Source organism: Loa loa (assembly GCF_000183805.2).
Source record: "Loa loa unplaced genomic scaffold supercont3.15, whole genome shotgun sequence".
Taxonomy (NCBI): Eukaryota; Metazoa; Nematoda; class Chromadorea; order Rhabditida; family Onchocercidae; genus Loa; species Loa loa.
Genome location: NW_018108195.1, coordinates 194,316 through 205,099, shown reverse-complemented (window position 1 = coordinate 205,099; position 10,784 = coordinate 194,316). Strand labels below are relative to the sequence as shown.

The window sequence follows — 10,784 nt, the reverse complement described above, 5'->3', positions numbered from 1 at the left end:
TGACCCAATACAGATTGGGTTGTAAGTGTACAACTAACCTCATAACTTTTCAATTGCGATGTTTCTTCTCAAAATAGAAAAATTGATATTGTTGATAATATGAATGGTGGCTCGTTTCTACAAATTTGTATTTCTACGAATGGTAGTTATTTATACATCTTTACGTTATGCTTTCCTTGCAGTGATCAGTAAATTCAATACTAGTACCACTGTACTAGTATGAGGTTTTTTTTTTTGTGATGGTACAATGAAAACATATACACTGATTTTTGATTGAAATGTTAGTAACGTTTATTCAATGTTATATGTTTTTTGTAAATGATAAATGTAGCCTTTATTTATCAATTTTAGAGGCTGCACACTGAGAACCTTCATTCTCTGTATAGTCTATCATCATTATGGCATGTTCGGTGATAAACAATTTTTTTGATTGCAAGTCTTCAAATGAGTCGTTAAGTTTAATTAAACTTTTTTCACTTAACATACCGATAAACTGTCTCCTTAAATAAGAGGAAGATGAGAAGGATGGATAGCAGTTTCAAACTCATCTTTAAGGGTGATTTCCTCTTCTTGTGTGCTAGCGTAATGAGTGGACACATTACCATAATTTGTTTTGCGGTTAGGAACGCTAGTGCGAAAAATGGAAGACTTTTTAGAGAATCGTGCAAGTGTTTCTGTTGTTTAATCACTTGGTTTGTAGAGTAAATATCAATGTACTATATTTGTCTACTGACAAGAAATGCGCTACTAACAGGGATGTTCATTGCCGCGTTTCTAAATATTTTTACATGAGTTTCTTCTAGATTCGTTCTTTTTTACTGGGACTTATCAATGGCAGCGCCAACAGAACGATTTCATGTACTTTCACAGCTTGATCATTTGCAGTCAAAATATACGGGTACTGGACATGCCGATACAACGAGATGGGAATGGCTCGTCAATCAGCACCGTGACACATACGCATCGATGATCGGTAAGTTGTTGATAGAGAATTTAATAAAATCATTTTAGAAATTGATTTTCTTGCTTGGACTAATTGGTTGATGGCGTAATCTTACCTTTCGAGAAATTACCTGCGTTCTTGCAAGTGAATAGATAATACTCAACAAAAAATAATACTCAGTAAGAAAATCTTAAGCTGTAATTTCGCTCGAGAAGAAGGATAATTTTAGGCCACCCAGACCATCTAAGTTTGATAGCAGTATGCGAAAACGAATCGCGGGCTAGGATTCGGTTCAATTTATTGAATCAGATGATTGCGCCTTGCGGACCACCACCTGAAAAATCTCCACTTGACGAGTGATCTCGTTACATTATTATTAATTTTCCAGTATCTCTGGAATCGTATATTGTTGAATCGATGGGTGAAAGTTTGAGAAGTGCTTTTTCCTGTTCGTTGCAGAACTTTCCAGTAAAGCTAGATTGTTCTGCTTCTTTTTCATTTTGTCCGCATGTCCGGTTGTTCATTGTGTTTATTGGTACCATCATTTATTGATTTCTTTATTAATCTAGAAAGTAGTGTATGTGTACTAAAACAATGGACTTCCTTCCAGTATAGTGTTGTTAGTAAAGCTATAAATGAAAAAAGGAAATTAGAATTGCGAAAAAGTTTGAGCTTTCGAGAAGTTTCTCGAAAATTTGGAATTTGGATGAAAAAAAGTATTATTTGGACAAATCGTTCATAAAAATGAGTTAAATTCATTATTGGTAGGAGGTTGCAAAGAAAAAAAAATATAGTAACATTTAATGGATATTTGATGAAAAAGCAGCATGAATTCCGCTGTTAAGTGCTAAATAGATGAAAAATTAGTGCATTTTATCATCACGAAAATACGGTCAAAGAAAATAAAAAAAAGTTCAAACTACTCTAATGAGAAATATCACCAAGTTTCTCAAATTTTGGTAATGGTGTCCAATCAGATTTACCGGACAGGGTTTGCATTTACCGGATTGTTGTTTTGTTACTGCTTTAGCATAAAAATATCAAGTTGAAAATCTATCTGTAACTATCAGCAAAAGCAAAGTAACTATCATATGATGCTGCGTTAGGCGTTCTTTCTTTTTTTGGAGAACTGAATTTTTATTTAATTTTGAAGCAGAAAAAAGGTAATGGGCTAACACGCTGTGGTTAATTTGTCTGTGACAGCTGTAAGATACCGGACAGGGTTTATGGTTGCTGGGACGGCGTTATTAAGATACTAAGTCTACGTTATTAAGATACTAAGTCTACTTATCAGCTTTGTCGTATAATGTAGAGAATTCTTTAACTTGATAAAGGATATATTTCTGAAGATCTGTTGGGAAGCTACTGCACAGTTTATCAAGAAGTAGCACGACTCATCCAGCAAAAGCAGACGAGTCCAGGTAATGTAAGCGTTATTACCGTCAAACTTTCAAACTTTAGGCCTGTGGAAGTTCCGGCACTCTTATATGGTCATTCGTAGGGCAGAAAAATAAAGTGGTAGTCGGAGATGCCTTAAAACTCTAAGCCGGGAGAGATTTGAGATTAATGTCTGCGGGAAATCTCATGCAAAGTTTGGATGGCCAGGCAATTTAGACTAGGTTTTTGATTCCAAAGTAAATAGAGAAATTAACAATAGAGGCGTCCAAAAATAAGTCGAATGTAATCTTGTTTGCTAAATATTGCTATCGCGGCTTGCTGCACATAAATGAAAAACATAGGATCTTAATTTTAACTTGTACAAAAAGCTTAGAAACTATTTCTAAAGACTTTCTGTAGAATTTAATACGCGACTCAGAACAGACCCAGAAAATTTGGAATTTTATGAAGAATGCAACCCATGAAAGGAAGCATGACTTATTTTATTCATTTACTTTTTTAAAATTCATCGTAGAAAGGAAATCAGAAATAGGAAGATCCAAATATAAGAAATGATTTTAGAGCATTCAAAAAACCATCTTTTTCTTAATCCACAGAACAAAGATCTTGTGATTTCAACAATTTAATACTTCAAAAAAATAGAACTGATTATCAACTGTGTCATTTTAGTACCTATTTAAATTCCAAAATTCAAATTTTAAGGGTTAAAGGCTATCGAGAAATCAACCCCACTGTGCTTCACTACAAAATTCTCAACTTACACTTGGATCGGATTCTTAAAATTCATGAGTTCTCATTAATAAAAATTTCATATGACGCGTTTTCCATCCTTTAGAATACAAACTGAAAAGACTCATCAGATACGATTATCTTTGGCTAAAATATTTCATTTCAGATCACTTGTGCAGTTCTAAAACTCTGAATGCATTTTCATTTCTACAAAGCTATATGGTTAACACACCACGATACTATTTAAGGCTGCACTTAGCGGCAGTACCTTCAAAGATTAAAATTTTAACCGCAAAGATAAGACATATGAAAGATAGCTGACATTGAAAATATCGTCGGTGAATAATTTGCAACGAAGAAAAAAAATTGAATTCCCATAATGTCAAAGAAGCAGTATGGACGAGACATCGTAATATCATTTGACCATAACAATTCTAAAGTATCATGGCAATTAAATTGGATTTGGATTTTCAAAAGTTAGTATACTTAAACACAGAATAAGCTGATAAAGCTACCGCGGTTATTTGATTCAAACACGAAATCACCAGTGCTTTTCGCTCGATGCATTTGCGCACTTCGGAAGGTTTCAAAGCTCTTTTGCTTCAAAAAGTTGTTGGAAATGAACTTAGCAACTTAATCAATGGGAGAAAATTATACTGTCTCATTCTTACTTTTCCACATTTAAAAACGTTTGGAATGTGAAACTTTGGATACCCAGCAAACTCCCTCCAAGTCATAGTAAAAGTAATGAGATTCAGAATTAGGACAACCCAAATGTTTTTGGATTCAGGACGTCATTCTAGCACTATGATTCTGAAAGCCGTATAATAAGGGAAGCGTATAAGCATGAGTGATATGTAAATCCTAATAATTTTGAAGTTTTAAATGAAATGCACGACAGCGAGAGCAATTAGAAGGATATGGCCAGACCCGCGAATCCAATAAGATGATGTGCCACCACGCCAACAGCAGTCATAACCACAGCAATATTCGTCGTAGCTGCAGCTCCAGACCAATTCTTTGGGCCTTCTACCATCCTCGAAATATACATTACCCAGCTGTGGATCGTCTCCTTGTACAGGCATATGGCACATATGAGTGCCATAGCCGCCACGATAGTAGTTGGAACCCCAATAATATGGACGATTATTCCACCTGAAGCTCTTCATTTCAAACAATAATTATGGTAATCCCCAAACTGAATAGATGGTGTCCTTCACCTGTTAACTCATTGAGGATCAAAATTAACGGTAAACAAAATGATTTGAGAAATTTCAAGGTGAAAAACGGACATCATTGGGGCATAAGCGCTTCGTATCAATGCTTTTCCAGCTTTATAAGTGAGGTAACCAGCTGCAGCACCAGCAATGAAAGAACCAATATTTGATTTGGTAAACCTAAAGAAAAATTACATGATCAGAAAAAAAAAGACCCTAAAATGATCCTAATTCAGCCTTCGAAAAATTTAAAAAAGTTCACATAATAAATTGAGTTGCAGTAAATTAAGCTACAAATACCAAACTTTTGCGATCTGTGGTATTTAATTTCCTAAAAGAAATGAAATCTATTTTACTATAACTTATTTTACCGAAGTATAATTCATTCAATTATTAAAAAAGAATGGCATGTAACAGAAGTATTCTGTGACAAGAAAAGAAATCAAACATCAAAACATAAAAAACGCGTTACTAAGAGAACGTTAGAAATAAAACTCACAAGCCGCCACCACGCGGTCGTCCCCATGAAGTGCTACGTGAGTTGCTACCCCATCGATCACCACCTGTTCTGCCAATATTGCCACCGTTAGGCATTCCCCATCTACTATCACGTGGATAACCAGATTTCGCAGAGCCAGAAACACCTCCTCCAGTGCGGGATTTTGCAAAAGAACCAAACGATCCACCTCCACTTTTACGCAAACCACCAAATAAACCACCAGATCGGCTAGCTGATGTACCACGACTGCCAGCAAGTGTACCGCTTCGTTTAGATCCACATTCTTTTATTGACAATAATAATAGTAATAATAATAAGGGAAGTTGTACAGGCAAAAAGCGTTGTATATTCATATTTCATTCATATCACTTTAACCTGAAAGCGTAGGCCTCACTTGACATTTATTACAGATCAATCTTTAAATAAAGCACATTACGGTTAATAATTCTCCAAGTTGATGGATATTGAGCAATCCTTTCGTATCACTCATATATAAGCCATCGGTAAAACACACATTTGTAATTGCTTATGTCACCATATTACACTCCATACAGAAGGATGAAGCTATGCATCGTCAAAGATTCTTCTTAATCAACTAAATGTTTTGTCATCTTTAAACTACAGGTTCAGGCTAGCTCAAGTTTTCCATATTTCTCTCATTGTAGGTTCTAGCGAATGCTAACTTGTTAGTTAAATTCGTAATAAAATATATTGTTGATAACCAAGGTTCACAATTTCTAATTCACCCGAAACATCCACAGGTGCCATAGTGAAAACACAGGTATACTATGTGTGCACTGCTTATTACTTCTTGTGTAACAGTAATCAAATGTATTCGGAGGAGGGAGGGGGGGGGGGAGGACATTTGTACCGTGATATCTCCATATACGCCAACCGGAGCAGGACTTATTTTCGAAGTCTAACCTAAATTATCGCCACAGTCGTCAGCTGCTGGCCTAAGTCATTTTATTGCATTCTGTAAATGAAGTTTTATTCATTTTTTCGTCAAAAAACATTTGTTATTGCTCATTTTCACCCTTATAATAACTCATATCGCTTTGAAATTATTAATGTTTTCCTTCATTTCAGCTAACGCTTTCTTCCTTCTCTTATCTTAACCTTAGTACAACATCGAAGTAGCACGCATTCTAAACAAACTGACCTGTCTTGTCCACTTTCTTCCTTCTTCATTCATTCCTTTCTCATCTTTTATTCGATAAATTAATCGATGAGAAGGTTTGTTGTTGGTAACAACGTTGGATTAATATTAAACACTGAAAAAAACAGCAAAGGCAATGAATGATATTTGATCATCTCATGGCAAGCGGAGCAGATAGGAGAAATGAATTCAAGACTATGAGGCAGCTTAGGCTTCTTGTTGTTATCGATGTCTCTTCATTCCATCCATTACTCATCTCGATTTTCATTAGACTGCCTCTCGAATCTTCAGTCTATCTAACCCTGCTAGAGCGCTGTTTTCTGACTAACTGCGCATATCTCTCTGCTGGTTACTTCGCAGAAAGCTTTCCTAGAATTTTACATATTCATGGGAAACATTGCAACAGACAAGCGCTCCAGTGTTGTAAACAAAGTGGTCTGGAATGAGGACTGACAGAGCTAAGTCTGAACTTTCATATTTCAATAAGAAAATCGAAAAAAATTCTCAAATAAAATAAATTTCGATATCGACAATGTGATATAGAAATTTGCATTATTCAAGAAACAATTTTCAAGATGATACTATGCTAAAGGAAAATTCTCCATTACTTAAATATGATTGATGTGGAATACATGAGTTTGAATGATGACATTCGTCTGTTAAAACATTCACATGCTATACTAGCAAATGATGGCAACTTCTGACACGATGCAGCAACTGCTTGTGATAGGCATTTCCGCAAAGTTTTTAGGATCTTTGAAGATCTTGAAAAGGTCCTGAAATCTGTGGAAAAGTCACTCTGTTACCAGTGCTGCTGGAAACTGAAGCTTTCCCAAGTTCCAAATTAATTTTACTCTTATGCAGATATCTCATACTTATTTCATGGTTATTCCCCAACCTGTCGAACCATTAACAGTAGTAAGTTCCATTTCTTAAATGAAGGAATTTGTCCAACTGCCTCAAAAACTTTCAAAAGGCCATTTACTTCAATCAAATAATTTGGAACCTCCCTCAAGTCCCGGAAATCAAAACCCATTAAGTGACAATTCTATCACGAATGCATTTGCTACAGTTGACTGCATGGTTTACTTGTGTATCAATACGATCATATCCAGAACAAAGTACTGAGAAAATGATATACTGTATCAAATTTGTATATTCCATTCTGTTGTATATCTTACTGATAAGATTTAGAAAAGCTAAATATCCTTTTCAAAATATGTGATGACGGAACTTAATAGAGTACACATCTGCGCCACGTAATATGCATTCATGTATCTAAGTATCTACTGATCAGCATCCCACTTGCTTTGTGAAGTCAGGGCTAACTCTTTATAACAGTTTTAAAAGACAACCTGAAGCTACTTATATTACAATTTATTTTGGAACACACTACTGGAACAATGCACCTCAGCTCACGAACACATAAGAAACCTTATCACCTGAAACCTTATCACAAAATTTAATAATACTTTTGCTGGCCAGCAGAGTAATAACAGTATGTCGCAAATAATCACTTTGTTCTGGAGATATCAAATATTACCGCAGCGATTGCATGTGCCCTAGAAAGTCGAAAATTTTTTCTTCTAAATCTGAAAACTAAACCTTCATTACTAAAAGAGTAAAACTAACAAAAGGTGAGGTTGTTTTTTTATTTCTATGTAGAAATAAATACTGCTTCAACATTCTATAAAAGTTCACAGCCGAAAAAAGAATGAAGAAATTTTATAAGCTCACCTCATCTATTGCAATAGCCTTTGGAAGCAAGACTTTTATATACCACTTCAGCTGATAAGTTTCATGATGAAAGGCAAATATCGAATAGAGGGAGAGAAAATTAGTAAGAAAGACAATAATAACAACATCATATCAGTAGCAGAACGGCACCAGTGACAGCAAGAAACTGCAATTTTTCAAGCATTCAACTTAACGCATGACACTTAGCAAGCTGCTAAATAAATTAATTAGCGAGTGGCATCATTCAGTTGAAATCCTCCGCCTAAAAGACTCCTAAAAAAGCTCAGCTACGTTATCCACAGAAGATATACTGCATTGCATGTGAAATTCTCTTCTTAGCATTTGGGAAATTCTTTGCTAACTCAGATGAAAATTCAGAAAATATTTACGCGTGACTAACTTATCACTTCATTGATAAGTAAATGGCGTATCTGTGTTAGCGTGTCTACTTTGTCTACTTTTTACTTCATTTCAGCAACTGATAAAATCTAGCAATCTCGAAATAAGTAACTGCTGAGTTAGATTGATTGTAAGATTGTTCAAAATTCAAAACATCAACAAACCTAACGAAAACAACCCACGACGGTCTGCTCCGATGAGAGAAATTACCACCACCTATAAACTGCTGTTGTATTGGACAACAGTCTGTACCACAGCATATCTCAGTACCAGTTTTACAGTTCCAAGTCAATGACTTCGGCCTTGAACCATCTTTGAACTGTACCTTAAAAACCGAAACTTAGATACTCTTTTTAAATTTAGCAATCAAAATATCTACGGCTTTATTAATTTTCAGTCTTTCGTCTACAACTCAGAATTCAAGAAGCAATACATGGCCTACTGTTTTAAAGAACTGCTCTGGCGACATAGCGGTTGAGTTTATAGATTCATCAGTAGTTGGCACTGGAGTTGAACTTCCCTTGAAAAGTGTAAAATGAAAAACAAAAATGAAAGCAAACTGTTAAACATTGAGCAATAAATTTCACTTGTGCAGTATATCAATTTTTTCTAGACCTAATTCGAAGGACCATTTAATCCAATCCAAATTTTTTCAAAACTTTTGCGCCTATTAAGTCCATCCGTTGTTCCTAACAAAAAACTTCATCTTCCTTGCTCTGAAAGTTGAACTTTTCCGAAATCCATTAACCTGCAACGTTTTCACCACGTCATTTATCAGCATCGAACACATGAAATAGCCATTCTTGGACTGATGATTCTGCTCATCAAAATAGTAATTCTGACCGTTTGATGCTCTCAGAGGTTCAGAAGCAGAACGGAGGATTGCCTATAAGGAAAAAAAGGAAATTTCAAACATGCTCAGAAAGAAAGGTTATGTTAGGTATTAGGATCAACAATCAGTTACCGTATCTTGCTTAGCGATAAAATGACTGTGAAACTTTGGGTACTTTCATGCACGTGACATTATACTGCGCAATAATTTAAGTGGACAGAAGAAAAAAGATAAACAGTAAACATTGAAAATATTTCTCTCGAAATGTAATTAGCTCATTTTCACTAAGGGCTTATATAAACTGCTATTCAATTCACTGCGGTACCGTATTGTAAATTTCGAGGTTAAGTCTAATTTACTTTTTGAATTCTACAAAATAACATGAGCTGATGAGGGATGACTTGCCTTTCCCAATTCAAAAGTTGCTAGACCTGCAGCAGCTCCAAGCGCACCACCAAGAACTGCTTTCCCAAATGTTCCTCTGCCGGACGGCCTGGAATCACTTAGTTTTAAGATCATCCAATTTTCACTTCATTTGCAGACTTAAAAGTTTTGACATTTAGAAAATGGAAGAATAGATTTTCACCTGCTAATCAATATATTTTGCAGGCATTTTAAACCATCATACTACCCATTATATTGTGAAGTGAGCCGAATGACTGAGAGAAAACTAAAATACTGATTTCGCAAATTCCTTAGTTTTCCCGATCCTTCTCAGACTTTAGAGTTCTTTGTTCTCTTTTAAACGCTTACTTCATCTGGTTGGGTGCAAAACCACCCTGCTGATGATAACCACCAGCTTGACTGGGATGATAATCTCCGGATGCTGGTCTATGGTATTCATTTTGTTGCGAGCGATAACCACTCTGCTGTGAATGATAAGCACCTGGCTCTGGGTGATAAGCACCTGGCTGTGGTTGATAAGCACCTGGCTGTGGTTGATAAGCACCTCGCTGTGGTTGATAACCTCCAGGTAACGAATGACTACTTAATCGAGGCTGAAAATTAGCAAAGTTAGTGGATATCATACAACTTTCCTGCTCCCTTCATCCTATAAAGGTAACCAATCCCCCTGACTGTCAATGTTTCCTCTAAAAAATTACTGCTTGGGTTATACTAAAACAATAATAGTAATGGAAACAGCTAACCTTTATAACATAGAGAAAAACTAAAGGACATATTCAACATATTTAATATCATACTCAAATTCAATAACAAGAAAAACAATCTGGAAACTGACTGGATTCAATCTTGCTGCACTTGAACCACGGTTTGTCCCTCCTTTGCTAATTTTAAGTGCATTACCGATTCCTGGAGTAAGCAATAATAAGCAAATGAACCTGTACATGTTTATCAGAACAGGAATGTTGATCTGAAAGGCAGAATACATTAATTTTAAGAAAATAAGTCCAATACCGACATAACGAGTAGTGGAAAAAGGATACTCCTTGCCACCGTTTTCACACAAAATTTTTGCCTAAGGTAATTTCATGAAGGCGAAATCCTAATCAGCGATTAGTTGACAAAGAGCTACAAAATTACCACAGCTTCTATAGCAGATGTGTCCTAAGCCAAAAATCAGATTTTTCTCGTGGGAGTTCATTAAGGTTGTACTTATTGAATTTAAAAATTTCTCGAAGATCCTAAACAAAAAGGCTGCGCAGACTGAAGTGAGAAACTCCCCTCCTATTTGTACATTTGCATTCGGCGCAAACGTCGCATTACAATATCAGATGACATTTAGTGGCTTAGATGGGTGGCAAACACAGCCGACTGAATGAGAACAAAGTATTTATTACGATGGTAATATTGATTAATTCTATACAAACCCACACAATCATCCACGTACACATACACACACACACATACAT

General features: G+C 35.6%; 3 protein-coding genes across 3 annotated transcripts; 1 reads left to right on the top strand and 2 right to left on the bottom strand.

The window, feature by feature from the left end:
• The first annotated feature begins 797 nt into the window (after positions 1-797).
• On the top strand, positions 798-1,591 carry LOAG_03253 (splicing factor 3B subunit 5). Its single transcript, XM_003138790.2, has 2 exons — positions 798-973; positions 1,173-1,591. The coding sequence occupies exons 1-2, from the start codon at positions 832-834 to the stop codon at positions 1,301-1,303; spliced, it is 273 nt and encodes a 90-aa protein (XP_003138838.1). The 5' UTR covers positions 798-831; the 3' UTR covers positions 1,304-1,591.
• Positions 1,592-3,862: 2,271 nt separating this feature from the next.
• On the bottom strand, positions 3,863-6,061 carry LOAG_03252 (CX module family protein). The gene is made up of 4 exons (XM_020446269.1): positions 5,949-6,061; positions 4,787-5,161; positions 4,363-4,467; positions 3,863-4,225 (listed from the first exon to the last, which is right to left on the bottom strand). The coding sequence occupies exons 2-4, from the start codon at positions 5,137-5,139 to the stop codon at positions 3,952-3,954; spliced, it is 732 nt and encodes a 243-aa protein (XP_020303368.1). The 5' UTR covers positions 5,140-5,161; positions 5,949-6,061; the 3' UTR covers positions 3,863-3,951.
• A 1,848-nt stretch (positions 6,062-7,909) lies between these two features.
• Positions 7,910-10,261, bottom strand: LOAG_03251 (hypothetical protein; the record flags this gene model as incomplete). The annotated part of the gene is made up of 7 exons (XM_020446268.1): positions 7,910-7,955; positions 8,246-8,406; positions 8,524-8,601; positions 8,830-8,967; positions 9,319-9,406; positions 9,667-9,911; positions 10,154-10,261. 7 exons carry the CDS (start codon positions 10,259-10,261, stop codon positions 7,910-7,912), a joined length of 864 nt encoding a protein of 287 aa, XP_020303367.1.
• Between the last annotated feature and the right edge of the window lie 523 nt (positions 10,262-10,784).

Excerpts from the sequence above, each read along its gene's own strand:
- LOAG_03253 (XM_003138790.2), top strand. The coding sequence starts at position 832 with ATGGCAGCGCCAACAGAACGATTTCATGTACTTTCACAGCTTGATCAT. Across the intron at positions 974-1,172 it reads CACATACGCATCGATGATCG|GCCACCCAGACCATCTAAGT; the intron begins GTAAGTTGTTGA and ends GGATAATTTTAG.
- LOAG_03252 (XM_020446269.1), bottom strand. The coding sequence starts at position 5,139 with ATGAATATACAACGCTTTTTGCCTGTACAACTTCCCTTATTATTATTA. Across the intron at positions 4,468-4,786 it reads CGACCGCGTGGTGGCGGCTT|GTTTACCAAATCAAATATTG; the intron begins GTGAGTTTTATT and ends ATTTTTCTTTAG. Across the intron at positions 4,226-4,362 it reads AGCGCTTATGCCCCAATGAT|GTGGAATAATCGTCCATATT; the intron begins GTCCGTTTTTCA and ends GAAGAGCTTCAG.